General features: G+C 37.6%; 1 protein-coding gene across 8 annotated transcripts in view; it reads left to right on the top strand.

Moving 5' to 3' along the window:
• Positions 1-25,555, top strand: part of LOC131436192 (high affinity cAMP-specific and IBMX-insensitive 3',5'-cyclic phosphodiesterase 8) — a 448,244-nt gene that overhangs the window by 134,187 nt on the left and 288,502 nt on the right. For 3 of the 8 annotated variants that reach the window (XM_058604771.1, XM_058604773.1, XM_058604768.1), the window contains exons 2-4: positions 3,521-4,169; positions 15,113-15,735; positions 15,979-16,069. In XM_058604771.1, coding sequence (XP_058460754.1) covers positions 15,247-15,735; positions 15,979-16,069 — 580 coding nt within the window. In that variant the 5' untranslated portion in view covers positions 3,521-4,169; positions 15,113-15,246. The remainder of the gene's footprint in view (positions 1-3,520; positions 4,170-15,112; positions 15,736-15,978; positions 16,070-25,555) is intronic. The other 5 variants (XM_058604770.1, XM_058604774.1, XM_058604772.1 and 2 more) reach the window with 5 other exon arrangements.

Here is a 25,555-nt window from a genome sequence, read left to right as displayed (position 1 = left end):
GAGCTATGACAGCTCGAAGTTACCGTTCCAGCCTTTTTTCCAGGCTTGGTATTTGGAGTGTTAATGGGCCCATTAATATACGTTAGGACTTGCATTTCTGTTTTTAAGTAGTCCTCCAAAAGTATACCATGACAATCCCAGAAAACCGACAAAACCATTGAACCGTGTCGCTTGGAAGTTCTGACTTCAGTCCATTGTCAGGTAATCATTCTGTTCTTTGGCGTATAAAAATGGATTCAGCCAAACACGTGTTCAAAGTGAGCTTGCGTTCGTATTTGTAGACCTAAATAAGTATGTGCGGGATCCAGCGGGAGGATATCTTTCTCGTCTGCAGAATCTTACCCAACTATGACATTGGCGCCTCATAGTAAAGTATTTCGAAATCACGACAGAAAACGTGCTTAATCCACCTAGCAGTGAGATGATACCTTTTTTTATCAATCCGCATGTGTTTTTTGCATGAATATTCTTCGGTATTTCAGTTTTCATGACATTATTCTAATGTCCATCGATGTAAGTGGCAATTAGAGATTTTAATCACTCATTACTCTGTAATGTCGAAACTGCAAATCGGATCGAATTTGAATCTAAAAGTGTAACAATCGATTAAACATTCCATGATATGTCGAAGTAATTTCCACTTTAGAGTTTAGGGTAATTTAAGGTACTTCCAGAGCCGGTATTCAGAAACCAGCATAACCCAAACCGATTCGTATGGCTATATGACGAATAAATTTCAATATTTTTGAGTCCAACTTCAAAGCTTTTCGGGATTGTCATCTTCCATATCGTCTTGAATTTTAAAAATTCATCATTCTACAATTCCAAAATCGGAAGTCAGAATTGGATAAAATTCGATTCATTTAAATTTGAACTTTTGTTTCTGAAATTCGATTTGGCTTTTTTTGAGAAAACGATTGAGCTTTGAGAAACGATTTGATACGACAAATTCACCTGAGTTTACATTTGTTTCAAAATGTTTAAAAACCAGTGTAGACATCTTTGAGAAATCGTAGTGCGAATTAAATCCGAATCGAAAACTCATTACCACTAAAAATGAAATAAGTTTATTTGGTTATCGACTATCCAAATCTGCTAACGCGATAAACCTGATTAATTTATGTGAAATAGACATTTTCATACTAATCACCCTGTATCTCCGAAACCGGAAGTTGGATCTGACTGAAAAACAAGATGTTTTATAGAATCTTGAAACTTTTCAGTTGAATCTTAGATCGATTCAGCCATCTACGAGAAAAATGAGTTAAACAGTTTTAATTTCGTTTCACATATCATCCTGTACTTCCGGAACCAGAGGTCGGAACCAAACATAATTCAGGAACCTTGTTTGGGAGTATACGATTTTTAGACTCCAAGCTCACTTTTGTGGAATACTATAATACCGTAATCAATAATAGCAAATAGCATGCTGGGCTTTATTAAACGCTTCAGTCATAACTTTCAGGACCCATACACAATTAAATTATTATACAGTACATATGTCAGACCTATTTTGGAATATTGCAGCCTAGTATGGAATCCATACAATATTATTCACGAAGAACGCATCGAATCTAAAACAATTTTTTTTATATGCACTTCGTAAATTAAACTGGATAGCATTTCCTTTACCACCATATGAAGCACGCTGCATGCTCATCAATATTCAAACACTTAAAGAACGCCGCGGCCTTGCAATGCTTTTTTTTAACAGCGACATTATTTCTCAACCCATTCAATCACCTTCTTTATTATCGCAATTAAATTTTTATACACCTAACCGTCAATTACGAATCAGGAAATTATTTTTAGAAAGAAACATTAGAACAAATTATGCAAAATATAGCCCAATCAATCGAATCGCCACTACAATCAATATTGCGAACATCTTGACCTTGGTATGTCCAAAAATGAAATGAAATTACAGCTTAGTCGTAGAAATAATGCGTAGAATCTAAGTAAACCATTTATATGTAGTCTACATTTGCTTGACGAAATAAATAAATATTAAATATTATCGTATGAATCTGAGTTTGTAGAAAACGGTTGAGTCATCTCCGAAAAAATTAAGTGAAATTATTTGTCACACACGCATCTGCTGATCTCGACGAACTGATTCGAATGGTATATGGCACTTATGTTCTTCCATCATTTATTGCTGTAAGTAGTTTAAATCAATATAATTATGGAATTGCTTTCAACTCGAAAATTCTGCCATCATCTCGTTTACATATGACATATTCGAACGATTATGTTGCCAAAAACGAACCGTGCTAAAATTAGTCCGAGGCAAAATATCATGCTGTACACAGTCTTTTGGGTACCTAAACACAAACGTATGTAACAGTATAAAAAATCGCATTTTAAGTTGCTCCCAAGCATTTCTTTGCCAGACAGCGCTCAAAACTTTTACTGCTGGAATAGAGGAAAAAATCGCTTACCCAAAAACTTCGATATCTCCGTTAAAAATGGACGGATTTTAACAATCTATGGCTTGTTGGATAGGTATTACCGTGCGGAATCTAAGTCTGAAAATATATTTTGTTTTCAAGGTCAATTGTGACAGATACTGTCAAAAAACAATTTTGACATAAAACTTCGTATAACTCAAAAAGTAAACATCCGATCTCAAAACCATTTAATAGCGTTCTGGGTGACGGAGAGACCTTTGATTTGCGACTGGTTTGATCAAAATCGGTCAAGCCATCTCTGAGATCTCTACCTCTTAGTTGACAACACACATACAGACACACACACACGGACATTTGCTCAGTTCGTCGAGCTGAATCGATTAATATATGACATTCGACCCTCCGGGCCTCGGAAAATTTTTCTAAAGTTTGAGCGAATTCTATACCTATTTTTTATATATATAAAAAAAGGTAAAAAACCTAGCCTAATATTGAAGCAGAATCATGATTGTGTTTTAAATTTGAAATTCGAAACAAATTTCGTCTGGTCTAGTAGGAAATGGAAAGTGTTGCAAGACATGTAGAAATTGCTTGATCCGTCTGGTGAAAATAGTTGCTATTGTATTGAACAGAATCCTTTTCCGTACTGCCTCACCAGACTTCTTCTAAAATTAGCATATTTTTGAATACGTTAAAATTAGTCTTAAAAGTAATTTATGTTTTTTCCGCTCCAGCTTGTTTGTGTTCCAAGAAATTGTTTCTTGATTATGCACCCTGTACTCCCCTCGAGCAAGCCTACCGCAAGCCGTCTGTTCGAATTGTATGCATGCTATTTCAACGACCCACCTTCCTAAATAATTCCGAATTTAAAGTTAAACAGGTGTAACGAGAGAGATCCGCCCCCCCAGTAACCGGAACGAACGACGTTACTTACTGAAACCCGTTGAGGTGCTTTTCCAAGAAGCGGTTGTGCTAATTTTGTACTTCTCAAGTCTCGGCATTACTACAGTTCCAACCACATAAGAAACCCCACCGATCTAAGATCTCATTTTACCGGTTTTCATACGCTAATCGCTTACGCCCTTTCTTGTGTTTTTCTTTACTTTCAGAACCGTGAATTTGACAAAGGGAAACCATACTGGGTTGGCAGGCAGCGGAGTCAACGACAGCCGAAATAACTTCCACACAATCCGCACATCCGGTTGGCATCGAGCTTTTTGATTTTAAAACGAAGTACATTCCCCATTTCTCAATTGGGGGAGTGTGGCGAGCTCGAGTAGGATGTGTGGAACACCAGGAGAAAACGAAACCGGAAGCTCAACAGCAATAGGAAATAAGCGGTCGTAGACCAGTGGTCCCATAGTTTTCAAGATAAGAAGAAGAAAAGACGTAGTCGGGTAAAAATCAAGTGAAGATAGTTGGTGGGTTTTCGGATGTGAGGAACTCACATTCCTGTTTCACTTGCTTCTATCGGAAATTGTTTATTGTTTCAGTGTGTGTTCAGTGCTACGAGTAGTCTGGATGCTAAATGATTACGAAGCGCAATTAAGTTTCTTCGGCAGAAGAAAAAAGTGATTTTATGGTTTCATGCTTTGGTAATCTGAGGAAGATGAAAGAGTTTCTCTCTTTCCTGTTAGCTTAATTGGTTTGCGCTGCTGTCATAGGATGTATATGTGTTGTAATGGTTTTTTGCAGTATCTACAGTGAATAGAAGAACATAATGAATAAAGTGATAAAAGTAATGTTTAACTTCGTAAGGTGCGCCGCTCTTTTATGTCAACTCGTTGGCAGCAGCATGACAAATATGAGACGGGGATCATTTCACGGTTGGCTTCCCGAGATTAAATAGCTTTCTACTTTCTTAGACACAATTTTGGAATTAAAAAATGGGAAACATATAAACGACATGACTTTACACATACACCGCTTGGTTTGATGGGAACTCGAACGTAAACCATTAGTAAACTACTGAAAGACCGCATAAATTGAAACTGTAAGACAACGCTTATTCTAAAAGGTTTCATAAAGATGCTTGATTTTCAACCTGAGTTTACAGAAGAACACGCTAAAAAGAAAAGGAAACAATCAAATATGAATCTTTTTTTTCTGGATATCAGAGAAAAATCCCTTTGAAGATGACAAAATCGGAATTGACTCTCTTCAATTTAAATTTGATCAGTATCTAACGAAGGAAAAAAATTAAAAAAGAATTCGACTATGTAATAAAAAACCGCGAAAATGTTACCGCAGAGACGGGACTCGAACCAGCAGCTAGCTCCTAACCGGAGAAATTGCAAATGACAACATCTGAAAAGATAGCTTAATGCGCTAGAGGAACCAAGCATGCTTTGCTTTACTTGGCCGCAAACCTATCTCTGTGAAAACCCATCCAACAGAAAACACAAGTTTAATTGTAAAAAGAATTTCTACGGTTAGGAGCTAGCTACGGGTTTAAGTCCCGTCTCGGCGGTAACATTTTTGCGATTTACATTACATAATTTCATTCGTTTGTCATTTCACAATCTGTTTTCCTCGATAGATACTGATTAAATTTAATAGTAACTCAAGACGGATCTACGTATTAACAAGACTAAAACAAATCATTTCCTTCATTTTGATATTTGTACACGTCTTCATTATGGCAAACCATAATTTTGCGCAAATTGAAAAGAATAATTTTAAAAAGGGCGAGTGCATTTGTCATGCACTTTCTTCACATCATAGTAACTCGTTAGCTGTTGCGAATACACGCAGAGAAAAAAATTGTCAAACCATCCAATTTTCGGTTTAACTCAACGATTCATTTCATTGAAATGGTGGCAAAAGAAAATTTTGATGAATATTATAAATTCTGTTTCTTAAAACTACTAAACAATAAGAAAAATGATCTTAGTGAAATAGTTTATTTCAATCTATATTTTGATGAAGATAACAAATATTATATTTGTTCGTTCCTGTCAATTTCTTGACAAACAATTTCAAAGTAAATTTAATTTGAAAATTTTTAAGTTCGTTTTAAATGAACGAACTTAAATAAAGTTTCTATTTTTAGTGCTTTAAATTCACCAAATATTCAGTTGAAAGAAAAAAACTTGAGAAAATAATTTGTTATTTCAACTAACGCTTTTGTTTGAAAAAATCTTACGTTTTTGTTTGTTTTCAAGAATACAACGGTTTTTGCTTTTTGCTTATAAAAAGGTTATGCATACCAACACTAGTAAAGCCCGAAGAGCCAAATGTCATATACCATTCCACTCAGTTCGTCGAGTTGAGTCTGTGCGTGTTTGTATGTAAGTAAGCATGTGTGTGCATGTGTCAAATAATGTCACTCGATTTTCTCAGAGATGGCAGCATCGATTTTCACAGTTTTAGGCCCAAATGAAAGGTTTTCTGTTTCATGAGTTGCTATTGAATTTCACCCTGATCCGACTTACGGTTCCTGAGTTACGAGGTGAAATGTGTTAAAAATTTCAAACAGTCAGTTAGAGCGACGATGTGAAAAAAAACAGGAAAATTAGTTAGTTGCTGAACACTCGATCCGTGTGTATGTAAGTGTTTATATTTTTCCTTTTTCTATTCGCTCAATTATTTATTTGATTATTGACTACGCTCGAAGATCAAAAGAATAACACTTCCGGAGATGCTAGTACCGCCCGTAAGTTTTCCGAGATTGATCAAAAAACCAATTGAAATTACATACCGAACCAATTGCATGATATTTGACCAATAATGTAGATGGTCACGCCCATGCTGGTCATTGTGGGAAAAGAAGGAATGTCAGTTAAACACTTGCTACTACTAGTGACTGAGCATCTGATTCATAATATTCAAAATGTGTTGGTAAATTTCTAGCGAAATGTTTGTTTTTAATCTTATACATTTTTCCTCAATCTCTAGGCAGCCGGTTTCCGAGAGAGAAATTTGGAGTTATTTAATTAACTGTCAATTACTTCTATACTGAAGTGCTATAATAATGATAAAAGAAGAAGATAGCCTAATTGAATTTATATTTCATTATTTATTTATTTCCGAATGAACCGATGCTAACGAATAACTATCGCTCTAGTTTAGTGGCCCTCGGTTTGTCTCACAGTGAAACTTTATGTTCCGTCGCTACTCTCATCCTAAAAGTTCCAAGACAAATCTTCAACTTGACTCGTCCTGACTTTCTACCTTATACCTAGCCCTGAAACTTCAACTATTTCAACTAAAAATATCCAAGACAACCATCACCCAGGTTATATAAATCGTATTTCTCTCGGATAGATTCCTAGTCGGTCATACAAACACCAAAGCATTAAAACAGTTTATTTAGTAAGAAAATATGTGTGCTAGATCAATACAATTAGGCAAATTATTCTAGTGGAACAATTTTATTTCAAACGAATCGTTACACTTCAAATAGAAACACGGACAAATTGGGTTCACTAACATTCAAGCGTAAATTATTATAAGTTAGGCTAAAATTAAGAATAAATAAGAACACTTTGTTGGAACAAGTGATAGTTTAGTAAACAAGAGTTCCAGTAACTGAAAGTAGGAAAAGAGAAATTCCTGCATTTGTGGCCTTTTACGGCATGGATAGTGGATCTACTCTTGGCTACATTTTTTTGCCGCCGGATTCCACATGGCTTGAGGGCTGGTCCTGTTCGGAGAAAGATAATAGGTATAATCAATCTCCTATTGGGCCCGCCTCTGCCCCTTGCTAGTAGTAAAAGTGACGTAACTGACTAACCGGACAGTTTTGTTAAACACTCAATTTTCTCAAATATGACTTAACCAATTTCAACAAGCTTAGGCTCGTATGAAGGTTACTATTGGCTAGTGGGCAAATTTAGAAGATCACATGTCTGTCTTTTCCGGTTCCGGAGACTTAATCACAGAAGTGGTGTAGGGGAGACCGGGGCTAAATCGGACAGTTTTAGGAAATTAAAAAAAAACATCCATTTCAATTGGGCTTTTCCCAAGTTGGCTATACCGTTGTGGAGTTTCAATCTTTAGCTACAATTCCCAATTTGTGATTTGCAAAATTATGCATTACTTTTCGTACAAAGTCGCGATGAAGTGATCAACTCAAAACCAATATTTCAGGAACCGCGGGGCTAAGCTAGACTATAAAGTTTAACACAAAAATGAAAAACGAATACACCGTCTTTATTGCATCTATTTGATTGTTTCGCTATATATAAAGCACGTTTTCTTAAAATTTTAGTAAATATAGTTTTAATAAGTGATATAAAATAGAATAGAAATATATGCCCCTATTCTGTACTTCGATCGAATCGGATTATTTCGATCGAATGTCAAAATTTGCATTCTGTAATTCTAACGGGTAATATTTATGTATGGGAAACTCAAACTCGATCGAGATACAGAATGCAAAAGTTTGCATTTGATCAAAATAATCCGATTCGATAAAAATGCAGAATAAGGGTGATAGATATCAACCTTGAGATAAGAGTCAAAAATCCGTTAAGAATTTCAAGTCGAAAATTATGTATCCGGATAAGACCCATTTTGTCGTGAATACGACTTACTTCACTATGGGGTGCCTTTTCAAAATTTACCCTCTGAGAGAGTGATAAGTTTTTGATCGTGAATATCTCTTGTTGTATCTAACGAATCAACATAATTTTTGCTACACGCCATCGGAAATATGATCACAATTTTATTATAAAATTATCAGTTGTGTGACATAATCTCAAATAATTCAAAATTAAACTTTTCTGAAATGTTTGGTAAAAACGAGTATCAAAGGGGATAATCATCCATAAGGCGCGGTTGCCTTTCTCGTATTTTTAAAGCTCATAGCTCAGTGATCTGTGAAAGGATTTATATAATCTAACTACCTAGAATCGAAAATTTTCAACTTAAGCCTGTAAAGAAAAAGCATTGAAGTATTTCAATTGTACACTATTGAAAAAACCTGTCTCATTTGACCCATGTCAACACCAGCCAATCAGAACGTGTTCTGAGGAAGAGAAAAAAATATCTGCTGCTGTACAACAAATCGTTCGAGAAAAATGTTCCGAAAAGTGTTGAATATCATAGTGAGTTCCACAATTTGGTCCTTCTGAAAGGCAGGAGTGTCCCGTACAGTATCCTGATAGTTTCTTTCAATGAAATGCAAATCCGAAATAAAATAATCGACATTACAATTCTGTATGCGACTATTTTTATAGCCGTTAGGACCGCCCATTAGTGAAAAAGCTACAAACGAAATCAGGTGATGTATGTTGTGTCGTTTGCAAAGCTAGTTTCGCCTCCGACAAGAGCGATTGGTCACAGCTGCCAGTCATTTGCATTGCTGAAAAAACAACGAAAAGAGGACAACGTTACACAAAATCAGCCCTTCTAATGGCTCAAAAGTTTTCTAAAGAACTATTAGGATTTCTTGCTCGCAAATCGAAGGGAAATATCCTCTGTTTAGTGCAGATAGTGTATTACTGCTTTACTTTTTGCATCAAAAATGTCGACTCTACACTATACAGGGCCAGGTGTCAAAATAAAATCCTTCTCATCCACCCAGTGGTGTGAAAATCATGATCAGCAAAAGGTCATTTTACTATCACGCGTGAAAAAATCAGTTCTAGAGATTTTCTAAAGAAAACTGAGTGACTGAAAAAATCACTTCATATACTTTCATGCATGAAACAAGCATCCACAAAACTCTGAACCTCGCAGTTCACAAGTGATTTTTTGTGTCAGCGAAACTTGATGACGAATTTTCATCCAAAGAAATATCGCTGAAGAGATAATCGAAAGTGAGAATAGTCTCCGATGATACTTCGATGCTAAATTTCCGCTACGCTTCAGTTCGACACCGAAGTGATTCGTACAAGATTTAATTATTATATTTTTATCAATAGAAAATCTTTACTGAATAACGCAACTGCTCCGCAACTGAGAAATAATGACTGCAATATTTTCGATGCAAGCAATGTTTTTGATATGAACAAACATATTTTTGCCAAATTCCAAATAGTGATTATAGCGACTAAAGGTTTTTTTTTTTTTTTATTTTTTTTTTTTTTTTAAATAACTATTCATTGGAATATGAATTAAAATTAAATTAATAAGATTTAAATTGGGTGTTCAGCCACAAGTGGTGACTTTTCAGCCCTGTTATATATATATGATTTGGTTATTACCATGAAGACATTATTTGCTTCCGCAATTCTGAGATTTTTGTGTAGGGAAAATTCTAAACCTACTTGTATTGTGTAATGGGAACATAGCGACTAAAGGTTGTTTTAATTCCAGCAAGTTGATTACACTGTACTACTTAGATTAAACCCAATAAAACGCTATTTAGCATGAACTTGACTTATAGAAGTAACAGGAGCGCAGGATTGTCAGCAAGTCTCGAACACACAGTAGGCGCAGTGTTTGAATTGGCATAGCGGTTGTCTGTGCTCCTGTTACTGCGTACGTTATTCAAGCTAAATGGCATGGTATGGCTAATATTTCAGCTGCATAACATGCTTTGGGATTGTTTTATTAATGGTTTTTATTATCATTACATCTATTTTTCATCACAGCACTTGGTGCTTTTATTAATGATGTAGTGCCGAATAAATTTCAAATACATCACCACTATTGATCCGTTTATCAACCACCCTACATACACTGAACATTTTTAGAAAGGTTCAGATTTTGTTCATCGGCAAATTTATCGAATGTATTCTGCAACGGGTTGAGATTTGTTTATTTGTTTATTTGTTTCTTATGATTCATAGTTTGTCTTAATGAATAAAAATTAATGAACTAAGTACACTAAATTTAATTTTCACGATACACAATATGAAAAAGGTCAAGTAGACGTTGATGAAACACACGTGACGACACATTAAAATCGAAATACTGGAAAAACTCGTTGAATCTCGTACAGACAGAGCGAAAAGGTTCGTGCTGTCCATAAACCGTATTCCTTGATTCCAGGAGCAGAAAGTTGCGTTGACGAAGTTATCTTTCCGGTGCGTAGAGATTTAACCGCATTAGCAAAGGTGGGCAGTCAATATCCCCCAAAAGCAGTTTAGCAGCAAATGTAGCTTGAGCAATGATTCGTCGTGTTTCCAATGGCTCAAGATTCAATAGACGACATCGATCGGTATAGGGCGGTAAATTCATGGGGTCACGCCACGGTAGCAGTCGCAGAGCGTATCGCACAAATTTTCGTTGAACAGCTTCAATCCTAGTTTTCCAGAGAGCATGGTAAGGACACCACACCACAGCGTTTGACTCGAGTATAGAGCGTACAAGTGAGCAATACAAAGATCTCAAACACAACGGATCCCGAAACTCTGAGGCAATCTTCATGATGAAACCGAGTTGACGATTGGCTTTGGCTAAAATTTCGTCATAATGAAGTCTAAAAGTCATTTTTTGATCCAGAATGACACCAAGATCCTTTATATTCTCCACTCGTGTCATAGATCTTCCCGCAATGAAATAAACGAATATGACTGGATCAGTTTTACGATGGAAGGAGATGATACAGCATTTCTCGATACTTAAACATAAATAGTTCTTTGAGCACCATTCAACGTACGTTTGAATCATTTCCTGTAACTCAATGCAATCCAGGAGACATTTGACAACTTTAAAGATTTTTGTGTCATCGGCATAGGAGAGTCTGCATTCCGGTGGTAATAGTAGCAGAAAATCGTTCATGAAAATCGAAAACAGCAGCGGTCCAAGATTACTGCCTTGCGGAACTCCGGACAGGTTTGAGAAAACTTCTGAAGTCGAGGAGCCAACTTTTACACTGACATAACGGTTTGTTAGGTAGGATCTGAACCATTTCACGCTCATCGATGAGATTCCCAGTCGTTGCAATTTTGATAGAAGAATTCCATGATCCACTCGGTCAAATGCTGCTTTGAGATCCATATATGCTGCGTCGATTTGCCATCCGCCTTCCATACTCTGCACACATTTCGAAGTGAACAACATGAGATTAGATGACACCGAACGTTTCGGATAGAACCCATGCTGCTCGTTATCTATGTAGTTCCTACAGCTGGCAAAGAGGGAATCGTTCACAATAATTTCGAACAGCTTTGAGCAAGCACACAAAGACGTTATTCCTCGATAATTGGAGACATTGCGTTTATCACCTTTTTTGTGAACAGGAAACAGATAGGAGAACTTCCATCGAGAAGGAAACTCACATTGTAGAGTTGAAAGGTTAAACAGTCTTGCTAGTGGATAACTGAGAGCGCCTGCACAACGCTTCAGCACAGATGAGGGAATACCGTCGGGTCCAGCAGCGAACGACAACTTCAATTTGTTCAATGCGACTCTAACCATTTCTTCGGTTACAAGCGGAATATTGAAATTAAAAATATCACGAGGCACATCTGTGACTGCTTCGTCTATTTGCATCAGTGTAGCAGAACTTTCGTTGAATGTTTGTTTAAAATGACGGGCAAATAAATCGCACTTTTCCTTTTCGTTGCGGGCCGTTTCATCGGTTAAGTACATAGAGTGCGGAAGGCCAACCTCTCTCCTTTTTGAGTTAACGAAGGACCAGAAACGTTTAGGGTTTCGTCGAAGATTCATTCCAATACGTTTAATATAGCAACGATATAGAAAAATGTTGTAACGGCGATACTGTCTAGTTACTGTATTCAGTTGTTGTTTGATGTACTGCGAACGAGTGTTACAATATTTTCGTAAGGTGGCAGAACGTGTTCGCTTAAGAGCACGTAAACGTGGATTAGACCACGGCGGTTTTAGCGGTGGACGACTAGCTGGAACAGCTTGAGAAACAACACTTTCTACAGCATCGCAGAAACATTCAACAGCGTCATTGACATTAGCAGTCCTTTCAATGAATCGCCAGTCGATAACGGAAAGTAGATCGTTCAGTTTGGCATAATTGACTCGACGAAAGTCAAGAGAGAATGAGATAGATGGTTCGTCGTACTCAATTGGCGTTGGTATCCTAAACTCAACGCCTAGAGCGGGATGGTCCGCGTCAAGGTCAATCAGTGGCTCAACTGGCGAGAAAACGTTTATGACCGGTAAAGCGACATCATTTGCGAGTATTAAATCTAACAGACGATCGTTTCGATTCAGCAATGTATTAATCTGGGTAAATCCATTCAGGTTGAACCCATCGAGAAGAGCGCTGCAGGCAGTCGGAATTTGCGACAGCAGTGGATCAACGAAAGGTAATCCGCCTTCAGGAAAACACCATCGTAAACCGGATTGATTATAGTCACCGAACAATAGCGCAGGAGTGCGGGGGCTTAATCGGAAAGATATCGAACTCAAGGAGTCTATGTGCTCATTGATACTCACCGAGTCGTTTTTACGATCAGGGGGCAGGTAGATTACTCCGATACTAAGCGAATCTCGTGGGAGTTCAACCAATACCCATAACTGCTCAAGCGATACAGATATGATTGTTTGATCAATTGAACTGCTAAATTTTTTCGATACTGGTTCCAATTCGTTGATAAGCAAGTGGCATTCTCCGCATAGCTTTTTTTCCATTTTTGTTTTGTTCTGGTTCACCAAACACACAGCAGCAAGTAAATGAACAAAAGAAGAGGTACTGGTTCTAACAATCAGTGTGGCGCCAAAACAATAAAAACTTTATCCGAATTGACGGCAAATAGCTTATGAACAGGCTCAAACTCGATGCACACTCCAATGACCGGTTTTGTAAAATACACTTTCGAATACGATTAATATCGAACAAAATCAATATGCTTAAGAAAACACGCCAAAAATCGTAAAAAAAACCTAGCATAGAAAAAGATACAACGGCTTTGAAAATTCATTTCCCAAAAATCTTCTGTTCGAGAGCCATACCAGATATATTCAATGTGCGAACTTTTTTCTTGAATATCATCGAGGAAAATATTTACTACAACTGATTTTTTGCAATACGAAATCAGAATCGTGCTGTCAAAAAATCAGTACTGAACTTTTCTGCAGTGAGTTTTCTGATCGATGATTATTTAGTCTAAAAATCACTTGTGAAAAATTTCAATCGCTATTTTCGAAATTTTGATTTTTTCCCATCACTGATAATGTCTTTCTCTTGCCATTTAAACTATCTCAATAAAGCATTTGTAAGATTCTATCCTTGACCATTAGTTTTCTGAGCCTATCAAAGAACCTAACAGTAAATATTCGAGTGTAAGTAAACTAGAAACTAAATCTACGGATACTACCTTTGGGAAAAGTTGCATCACTGCGCTCGGGTACATTTTCATGCATGACGCGAAACCAAGAGGATTGCATAATTATGGCAAGCTGTGATTGGCCCGTGAAAACATGGGTAAATTCGATCCGATTTTTCCATGGTGTACTATTGAAATGCGAAAACGACGGTAAAATACATACCTTAGATTATATGAATCTATTCACATATAATTTGGTGTCAATCGGTAAAGGTGATTTTCTTTATTTGTGCAAATATATCGGAAGTGCTATTCAACAGTTTTCTGGTTGAGGTTACATTGCTCCTCGAACACGATGAGTTTATAGACGTAATCGAGAAAGTAGAATTGGTTGATGTGTATTTCTTGAACAATGGATGATGAATAATAATCACACTTCAGGAGCTCCAGAGAGTACGAGAAGCTGAAATAAGTTAACTTTGTTCTGATTGGTGATTATAAAAATTTCAATGTTTACATTTTGTTCTTGCTACTGTATTTCTCTCTGCTTACAAATACCATTACTGTAAGGAAAAGTATGGAGTGCTCATTTTTAAAGGAACACCAATCGCACCGGTCTCCCTTATTTTTTCTACCACGCGTATTCTCAGTTTTGCCATGAACTATTTACTTTTGGTGATTCACCATGAAGAAGTTGCTTAACAGTTTTTTTTGTTTCGATTATAGAGGGGTTTTAACATTAAGGTCATTCGCCTCTTCGGGCCAGAATCGAACCCAGGTGGGCTGCGTGAAAGGCATCGACTTACCCATCACGCTATACCCGTCCCCCTTGCTTAACAGTTGATAAGTCCTAGTTACTTTATATGCCCCAGTTCAAGAAACAACTTGAAAGTGATTGAATAAAAATGGGGCACAACAACTCAATGAATATCTAAACCGCAACTATCTAGCCAAAGGATCAATGCTAAATTTCTGTACCTTATTTATTACCTAGGAAATTAATTACAATAGCTAATCAGTCCCTGGAGCTGTTTTCTCACCATGCAGAAATTTCACAACGCACTCAATCATGGATTACTATCAGCCATTGCTGAACAATTGACCAGACTCGTACTACATTTACATGATCATTTATCATACCGACATACCGAGATCTAGATTATACTAAATCAATGGATTGAACACACGACTATGTATACTAACTCAGACGATTTCGTGTGTTCACAAGCGTAGTGTGCAATTACGTTTCTTTTTTCGCAAAATTGTCATATTTTAAATAGAAAAAAAAAAAAGATAAGTGATTTCTATCAATCTTGTAGACTAGAGACCACAGCAATAAACGTTTTTATTGTTCGACTCTGCTCTAGTACTTTAAAAAGTAGTTCTTTTTCATATAAAACCAGGTTAAAATAGCCAAAAGTGATTGAAGACGGCTACCAACCGTGAAATCTGATGTTTACCGACAAAATATCTGGAGTATGGCATAAAAATTACATCGGTTCTGCGCTCCTGGCGGAGGAGATTTGTCATGTGCTTACAATCTACCGTTTTCTCTGTCTGCAGTAATTCATCAGAAAAGCACGCAACTGTAACCGGTGAAAATTCCCAAATAGAAGAAGCATTCGCGTTCGCAATATGGTAAAGTGTAAATCTGTAAAACTGTAAAAAGTGCGGTTAGCAAGCGAGGGGCTATTTGAATGTGGCTCAATGGTTTGTGCTGTGGTGGTCTCTGCGGAGTCGGAGACGTACTGAAAAAGAATCCGCACTACGAACCGGCAGACCGGCAGGCGTTCCCGGAACAGGAGGAATTGAACGGAACTGGTTCTCCACTGCCGGACGACAGTGTCCCGGAGTCGACGGTGGCCAAGTTCAGTCGCGAAAGTTCGGTGCAGCGCGGACCGACTACCATCCGGTGCTCGCATGTCGTTATGGGTTGCACTCCCAGTATTCTGTCCAGTAACAGTGGCAGCGGGGGCAGTAGCAGCAATCAGCAGCAGCAGCATCAGCAGCAACGTAAGGACAGTAGTGGTCTGTACGAGTCCGCCAATGCATCCGCCGGGACTGGCAGCGAAAGTAACGGGGCCAACAATAGCAAACGGACCACGTTGACGCTGAACCAGACTCAGATGTTCGGCTCGGGATCCGCTTTTCTGCGGAAGGATCTTGGCGGCGGAACAGGAGATAAGGTATTTTTTTATGATTTAACGGTTTTGAAACTGTGTTCCCATTGCATATCTAGGCTAGGGGAGAAAACATCTGACATGATACAGTGATGAACGTTCAAAGTTTCTGTTTGTCATTTCCTTAGATTATTTTAGAGTTTTATCATTACGGTGTTTGGTTTAGATTCTATCCTGGCTCCATCCCTGCCCTGTAATTTTCTCAACGGAAAAGCAATAATAACATTGTAAACACGCCTCTCGTTACAGGAATGCATTAAAAAGGACTCGATCGTGTCAATTTCCGGCTTGGGCCACGTTTCCGTCATCTCCAACGTGCTGCGTAGACCCACCGTTCCAAGTAAGTAGAACCATTTACTCTGTGTAGTGAACCGAGCGAGTTAAGCTTTCTCCATTGGCGCTCGAAATAGCTTCGAACTGTGAACAATTTCCCCTTCGAGCTCGCTGTTTTATACGCCTACAGTTAGATAACGTTTGCAACGCATGCATATTAAAACGAATCGTTCGTTCTTCTTATCAGTCAGTTGTCGAAAGGGGCCCAATACCGATCGGTGCTTAGCAACCGCCTTACGCCGTATAACACCTGACCATATGACGGCTGACTAGTTTTCAAAGAAATATTTTGGGGTGTCGGTGCTGTTTTAAACATTATGTTCAAACATAGTACAAAAAAAATTCTTCGGTCGTTTGACAAACGTGAATTTCAGCAGCACACCAAAAAAAAAAACACCTATCGGTGCTTTGATCAACCGTTGAAGGTTTTTTCGACGCCGGCCGCCCAAGAACAACCAGCCGCCATCACAACCAGCGGAACGGTGAATTATCCGAACGCATCGGAATGCGGTCGAACGCGCTTTGTGATTCCTTTTCGATAAAGTACTCCACTAATTAAAATTTACACTCTCGATGGTGCTAATGAGTCGTAACCGAAATAACATTTACGCCAATTTCATGCTATCCGATTCGGAGCGCCTGCCCAGCGCGTAAAATGGCAATGCATCTGTACAAATTGCCCCATTCACGCGTTCCTCAAAAAATCAATCCGGTTGTCATTAGTCAACTGTGTTTGTTTATTTGTTTGTTCGTTGGACGAAGGTTGTTTGTCTGAATGTAACAGTGCACCACAACACAGATTCTTCTCAATTTCACTAGATTGGTACGGCATTTTTTTTTAATAAAGGGCCAGAAAAAGAATATACTTAACACGTGGTTTCCCGAACGAATTTTCGTAGGTTGTCAACCCATCCAAAATAGAAATCCGATTATCACTGACATAAGAATGAACAGTCGATTCAAATTTGCCTGACCCGACAAACCAGCATATTGACAATTATTCCACCTAATCCTTATCAATTTCTTTGGCAACCACCTGTGGACCAGGTAAATAATACCCATTGGATACCCCATTCACTGTTAGCTCCCGCAGCTCATTCAGTCAACCTTGACCGTGCTGGAGAAGTGTTCGACTTGCATAGAGATACTGCTTCGGGGACAGACAGTATCGATTGGTCAACTTAACCGGACATCATCAATATGTATCGTTTCGTTTTTTTTCATGAACAGCTTCCTCCAGTGGGATGCTCTTTTTTTTCTTTTGTGATTTTTGCCTTTCTCTATAGAAAGGTATTAGAATTGCTGGAAAAACCGACTTTCGAACGGAGCCTCGGAGACCCATAGTGTTATATACCATTCGACTCAGTTCGTCGAGATCGGAAAATGTCTGTGTGTGTGTGTGTGTGTATGTGTGTGTGTGTGTATGTGTGTGTGTGTGTATGTGTGTGCACTTTTCGAAGATATTTGAACGCGCTCAATTTTCTCAGAGATGGCTGAACCGATTTGAACAAACTTGGGCTCGTTTGAAAGCTACTGTCGGGCCATTGATCAAGTTCGAAGATCAAATGGCTGTGATTTTTGGTTCAGGAGATATGATTCTATAAGTGACGTAACCGACAAAAAGCGTTGTATTTGAACGCGCTCAATTTTCTCAGAGATGGCTGAACCGATTTGAACAAACTTGGGCTCGTTTGAAAGCTACTGTCGGGCCATTGATCAAGTTCGAAGATCAAATGGCTGTGATTTTTGGTTCCGGAGATATGATTCTATAAGTGACGTAACCGACAAAAAGCGTTGTATTTGAACGCGCTCAATTTTCTCAGAGATGGCTGATCCGATTTCAACAAACTTGGGCTCGTTTGAAAGCTACTGTCGTGCCATTGATCAAGTTCGAAGATCAAATGGTTGTGACTTTTGGTTCCAGAAATATGATTGTATAAGTGACGTAACCGACAAAACACGTTGATTTTTACCGCTCTTGTATATATAAGGGTGCCAAAATTTTGGGATCAACTCTATTTTCGTAAAGTTCTAGTGCTCAAAAGTTTAAGCACCTCGAAAAAAGCCTTCATGCAAAATTTGACCTAAATCGGACATGCTTAAGGGGTGCTGCCCGGTGGTAAAGGTTTGACAATTATCGATCTTGAAAAAGCACCATAGGGGGGAGTACATGAAATTTCCAAAATAAAAAATTTTTTTTGATGCCAAAACTCTTAAAACTGCATAAAACATCGAAATTTAGTGTTATCCCGAAAAAATTTTTTTTTGAAAAAATCAACTTTCTGGGACTTAGAAAAATTTTCATATTTTTTCTAAGTCCCAAAAAGTCGACTTTTTCAAAAAAATTTTTTTTCGAGATGACACTAAATCTCGACGTTTCATGCAATTCTAAGCCTTTTGGCATCAAAAATTTTTTTTCGATTTCGAAAATTTCATGTACTCCCTCCTATGGTGATTTTTCAAGATATATGAAAATTCCACTAAGTGGACTAAGAAGGGTTTTTGCCTTTCTCTATAGAAAGGTATTAGAATTGCTGGAAAAACCGACTTTCGAACGGAGCCTCGGAGACCCATAGTGTTATATACCATTCGACTCAGTTCGTCGAGATCGGAAAATGTCTGTGTGTGTGTGTGTGTGTGTGTGTGTGTGTGTGTGTGTGTGTGTGTGTGTGTGTGTATGTGTGTGTGTGTATGTGTGTGCACTTTTCGAAGATATTTGAACGCGCTCAATTTTCTCAGAGATGGCTGAACCGATTTGAACAAACTTGGGCTCGTTTGAAAGCTACTGTCGGGCCATTGATCAAGTTCGAAGATCAAATGGCTGTGATTTTTGGTTCCGGAGATATGATTCTATAAGTGACGTAACCGACAAAAAGCGTTGTATTTGAACGCGCTCAATTTTCTCAGAGATGGCTGCACCGATTTGAACAAACTTGGGCTCGTTTGAAAGCTACTGTCGGGCCATTGATCAAGTTCGAAGATCAAATGGCTGTGATTTTTGGTTCCGGAGATATGATTCTATAAGTGACGTAACCGACAAAAAGCGTTGTATTTGAACGCGCTCAATTTTCTCAGAGATAGCTCAACCGATTTTAACAAACTTGGGCTCGTTTGAAAGCTACTGTCGGGCCATTGATCAAGTTCGAAGATCAAATGGCTGTGATTTTTGGTTCCGGAGATATGATTGTATAAGTGACGTAACCGACAAAAAGCGTTGTATTTGAACGCGCTCAATTTTCTCAGAGATGGCTGATCCGATTTCAACAAGCTTGGGCTCGTTTGAAAGCTACTGTCGTGCCATTGATCAAGTTCGAAGATCAAAAGGTTGTGACTTTTGGTTCCAGATATATGATGGTATAAGTGACGTAACCGACAAAACACGTTGATTTTTACCGCTCTTGTATATATAAGGGTGCCAAAATTTTGGGATCAACTCTATTTTCGTAAAGTTCTAGTGCTCAAAAGTTTAAGCACCTCGAAAAAAGCCTTCATGCAAAATTTGACCTAAATTGGACATGCTTAAGGGGTGCTGCCCGGTGGTAAAGGTTTGACAATTATCGATCTTGAAAAAGCACCATACATGAAATTTCCAAAATAAAAATTTTTTTTTGATGCCAAAACTCTTAAAACTGCATAAAACATCGAAATTTAGTGTCATCTCAAAAAAAAATTTTTTTGAAAAAATCAACTTTCTGGGACTTAGAAAAATTTTCATATTTTTTCTAAGTCCCAAAAAGTCGATTTTTTCAAAAAAAAATTTTTTCGAGATGACACTAAATCTCGACGTTTCATGCAATTCTAAGCCTTTTGGCATCAAAAATTTTTTTTCGATTTCGAAAATTTCATGTACTCCCTCCTATGGTGATTTTTCAAGATATATGAAAATTCCACTAAGTGGACTAAGAAGGGTTTTTGCCTTTCTCTATAGAAAGGTATTAGAATTGCTGGAAAAACCGACTTTCGAACGGAGCCTCGGAGACCCATAGTGTTATATACCATTCGACTCAGTTCGTCGAGATCGGAAAATGTCTGTGTGTGTGTGTGTGTGTGTGTATGTGTGTGTGTGTATGTGTGTGTGTGTATGTGTGTGCACTTTTCGAAGATATTTGAACGCGCTCAATTTTCTCAGAGATGGCTGAACCGATTTGAACAAACTTGGGCTCGTTTGAAAGCTACTGTCGGGCCATTGATCAAGTTCGAAGATCAAATGGCTGTGATTTTTGGTTCAGGAGATATGATTCTATAAGTGACGTAACCGACAAAAAGCGTTGTATTTGAACGCGCTCAATTTTCTCAGAGATGGCTGAACCGATTTGAACAAACTTGGGCTCGTTTGAAAGCTACTGTCGGGCCATTGATCAAGTTCGAAGATCAAATGGCTGTGATTTTTGGTTCCGGAGATATGATTCTATAAGTGACGTAACCGACAAAAAGCGTTGTATTTGAACGCGCTCAATTTTCTCAGAGATGGCTGATCCGATTTCAACAAACTTGGGCTCGTTTGAAAGCTACTGTCGTGCCATTGATCAAGTTCGAAGATCAAATGGTTGTGACTTTTGGTTCCAGAAATATGATTGTATAAGTGACGTAACCGACAAAACACGTTGATTTTTACCGCTCTTGTATATATAAGGGTGCCAAAATTTTGGGATCAACTCTATTTTCGTAAAGTTCTAGTGCTCAAAAGTTTAAGCACCTCGAAAAAAGCCTTCATGCAAAATTTGACCTAAATCGGACATGCTTAAGGGGTGCTGCCCGGTGGTAAAGGTTTGACAATTATCGATCTTGAAAAAGCACCATAGGGGGGAGTACATGAAATTTCCAAAATAAAAAATTTTTTTTGATGCCAAAACTCTTAAAACTGCATAAAACATCGAAATTTAGTGTTATCCCGAAAAAATTTTTTTTTGAAAAAATCAACTTTCTGGGACTTAGAAAAATTTTCATATTTTTTCTAAGTCCCAAAAAGTCGACTTTTTCAAAAAAATTTTTTTTCGAGATGACACTAAATCTCGACGTTTCATGCAATTCTAAGCCTTTTGGCATCAAAAATTTTTTTTCGATTTCGAAAATTTCATGTACTCCCTCCTATGGTGATTTTTCAAGATATATGAAAATTCCACTAAGTGGACTAAGAAGGGTTTTTGCCTTTCTCTATAGAAAGGTATTAGAATTGCTGGAAAAACCGACTTTCGAACGGAGCCTCGGAGACCCATAGTGTTATATACCATTCGACTCAGTTCGTCGAGATCGGAAAATGTCTGTGTGTGTGTGTGTGTGTGTGTGTGTGTGTGTGTGTGTGTGTGTGTGTGTGTGTGTGTGTGTGTGTGTGTGTGTGTGTGTGTGTGTGTGTGTGTATGTGTGTGTGTGTGTGTATGTGTGTGCACTTTTCGAAGATATTTGAACGCGCTCAATTTTCTCAGAGATGGCTGAACCGATTTGAACAAACTTGGGCTCGTTTGAAAGCTACTGTCGGGCCATTGATCAAGTTCGAAGATCAAATGGCTGTGATTTTTGGTTCCGGAGATATGATTCTATAAGTGACGTAACCGACAAAAAGCGTTGTATTTGAACGCGCTCAATTTTCTCAGAGATGGCTGCACCGATTTGAACAAACTTGGGCTCGTTTGAAAGCTACTGTCGGGCCATTGATCAAGTTCGAAGATCAAATGGCTGTGATTTTTGGTTCCGGAGATATGATTCTATAAGTGACGTAACCGACAAAAAGCGTTGTATTTGAACGCGCTCAATTTTCTCAGAGATAGCTCAACCGATTTTAACAAACTTGGGCTCGTTTGAAAGCTACTGTCGGGCCATTGATCAAGTTCGAAGATCAAATGGCTGTGATTTTTGGTTCCGGAGATATGATTGTATAAGTGACGTAACCGACAAAAAGCGTTGTATTTGAACGCGCTCAATTTTCTCAGAGATGGCTGATCCGATTTCAACAAACTTGGGCTCGTTTGAAAGCTACTGTCGTGCCATTGATCAAGTTCGAAGATCAAAAGGTTGTGACTTTTGGTTCCAGATATATGATGGTATAAGTGACGTAACCGACAAAACACGTTGATTTTTACCGCTCTTGTATATATAAGGGTGCCAAAATTTTGGGATCAACTCTATTTTCGTAAAGTTCTAGTGCTCAAAAGTTTAAGCACCTCGAAAAAAGCCTTCATGCAAAATTTGACCTAAATTGGACATGCTTAAGGGGTGCTGCCCGGTGGTAAAGGTTTGACAATTATCGATCTTGAAAAAGCACCATACATGAAATTTCCAAAATAAAAATTTTTTTTTGATGCCAAAACTCTTAAAACTGCATAAAACATCGAAATTTAGTGTCATCTCAAAAAAAAATTTTTTTGAAAAAATCAACTTTCTGGGACTTAGAAAAATTTTCATATTTTTTCTAAGTCCCAAAAAGTCGATTTTTTCAAAAAAAAATTTTTTCGAGATGACACTAAATCTCGACGTTTCATGCAATTCTAAGCCTTTTGGCATCAAAAATTTTTTTTCGATTTCGAAAATTTCATGTACTCCCCCCTATGGTGATTTTTCAAGATATATGAAAATTCCACTAAGTGGACTAAGAAGGGTTTTGCCTTTCTCTATAGAAAGGTATTAGAATTGCTGGAAAAACCGACTTTCGAACGGAGCCTCGGAGACCCATAGTGTTATATACCATTCGACTCAGTTCGTCGAGATCGGAAAATGTCTGTGTGTGTGTGTGTGTGTGTGTGTGTATGTGTGTGTGTATGTGTGTGCACTTTTCGAAGATATTTGAACGCGCTCAATTTTCTCAGAGATGGCTGAACCGATTTGAACAAACTTGGGCTCGTTTGAAAGCTACTGTCGGGCCATTGATCAAGTTCGAAGATCAAATGGCTGTGATTTTTGGTTCAGGAGATATGATTCTATAAGTGACGTAACCGACAAAAAGCGTTGTATTTGAACGCGCTCAATTTTCTCAGAGATGGCTGAACCGATTTGAACAAACTTGGGCTCGTTTGAAAGCTACTGTCGGGCCATTGATCAAGTTCGAAGATCAAATGGCTGTGATTTTTGGTTCCGGAGATATGATTCTATAAGTGACGTAACCGACAAAAAGCGTTGTATTTGAACGCGCTCAATTTTCTCAGAGATGGCTCAACCGATTTTAACAAACTTGGGCTCGTTTGAAAGCTACTATCGGGGCATTGATCAAGTACGAAGATAAAATGGCTGTGACTTTTGGTTCCGGAGATATGATTGTATAAGTGACGTAATCGACAAAAAGCGTTGTATTTGAACGCGCTCAATTTTCTCAGAGATGGCTGAACCGATTTGAACAAACTTGGACTCGTTTGAAAGCTACTGGCGGGCCATTGATCAAGTTCGAAGATCAAAAGGTTGTGACTTTTGGTTCCAGATATATGATGGTATAAGTGACGTAACCGACAAAACACGTTGATTTTTACCGCTCTTGTATATATAAGGGTGTAAAAATTTTAGGATCAACTCTATTTTCGTAAAGATCTAGTGCTCAAAAGTTTAAGCACCTTGAAAAAAGCCTTCATGCAAAATTTGACCTGAATCGGACATGCTTAAGGGGTGCTGCCCGGTGGTAAAGGTTTGACAATTATCGATCTTGAAAAAGCACCATAGCGGGGAGTACATGAAATTTCCAAAATCGAAAATTTTTTTTGATGCCAAAACTCTTAAAACTGCATAAAACATCGAAATTTAGTGTCATCTCAAAAAAAAATTTTTTTGAAAAAATCAACTTTCTGGGACTTAGAAAAATTTTCATATTTTTTCTAAGTCCCAAAAAGTCGATTTTTTAAAAAAATTTTTTTTCGGGATGACACTAAATCTCGACGTTTCATGCAATTCTAAGCCTTTTGGCATCAAAAATTTTTTTTCGATTTCGAAAATTTCATGTACTCCCCCCTATGGTGATTTTTCAAGATATATGAAAATTTCACTAAGTGGACTAAGAAGGCTTTTTTTTTTAGATTGGCATCACTGTTCTCATACAAATAGGCAACGCAAATGTCAAGCACTAGTTTGGAAAAATGATGCTGACTGTGTGACATAAACACTGAAGCATACTTTTGTGAACTACTTGAATCAATCTGAATCAATTGTTGTCAAAATTAGTGTCCAAAATTATTTAATAAAAGTATGAAACATATTTTCATGAGACTGTTATGAAAGAAGAGAAAGGCATTATCACACCACTAGGTGGATTAAGAAGGGTTTTTCTCTTTTCATTCGCATGTCCGCTAGAGATGCTAGGTTTTTCCTCGACAAATCTGTGGTTTACTATGATGGAAATCTATTTCCATGGCGTTACAAAGAAATAGGGTAACAGAGGTATTTTGGCCCGCTTTAGGAATCAGTTGCAGAATATTGTGAAATTAATGTACTAATTCCATACAGAATGGTAAAATCTGAAATAGAGATTAATAATATACATCTTATTCATGATTGTAAACTGCCTTAAGAAATAAACGTATTTATGAAAAAAATCTTATTCATGATATGAAACATATTGTGACATAATACTATCGAGACTGTATTCGTAATTAACGATTCCAAATATAATGTTTTTTGTTTATTTCCGCCACCCCAATTATATTTTGACCCATGACGAAAATATATTTTGGCCATAGTAAATATGGATCATGTGTTTTTTCGCCCATTTTAACAAAATAACCTTTCTAGTTAAAATAAATAATTTCTACTTTTAAATTAGGCTATAGCTTGATTGCAAAGCTATTCTAGTTATCAATAGAACAATGTAATCTCTAATTCAGCTATTTGCTAAGAACGTAAATTTTCAATCTGTCTATTTAACTGCAAATAAAGTATCGCTATATATTGAATCTACGACATGAAGTAAGAACAATTGGACAGAGAGCCCCTCTTTTTTCAAAATCACTAACACTTCCACCAAATTCGAACATCGAGCCGAGTATCAAACTCTATAACATTGGCACTTGCATTTGTGGCACTTTCTGGCTTACGAATATAAAACTCAATATGCATGCTCATAATAATACAGAAAGTAAATCTTATTATGTAAGAAGAAAAAACAACGCTCCAATTATTAACCGGTACTTAGTAACTGGAAAATGTTCCCGAGCCTCTTTTAATATCCAATTAACCAGTTCTGTTTTTTATTCAACGATATATTTATTAAGGCACACTGAGCAATTCCAGAAATGCTTAGCAGACCATCAGACTCGACCTTCTCCGATTTGGATGAAACTTTGCACATGGCTTCACTATGGCAAACCATAAGTTTTGAACCGATAGAGAGGTCAATACGACTCACGACTGATTTTTAAAAAGGGCGTATGTATTTTTGCATTTCACAAAAATTGCCTTTTTCAAATCGTTGTAACTCGGAAACCGTTAATTATTCAAAAACGGCGGTCAGGATGAAGTTGTAGGGAATCGATTGGGCACTCTAAAAAAAAATATACACTGAAAACATTTCCCAAAGTGTTGT

The sequence above is a fragment of the Malaya genurostris genome, chromosome 3, assembly GCF_030247185.1.
Source record: "Malaya genurostris strain Urasoe2022 chromosome 3, Malgen_1.1, whole genome shotgun sequence".
NCBI classification, from domain to species: domain Eukaryota; kingdom Metazoa; phylum Arthropoda; class Insecta; order Diptera; family Culicidae; genus Malaya; species Malaya genurostris.
The sequence above is the reverse complement of the archived record's forward strand: the minus strand, read 5'-3'. Positions and strand labels throughout refer to the sequence as shown.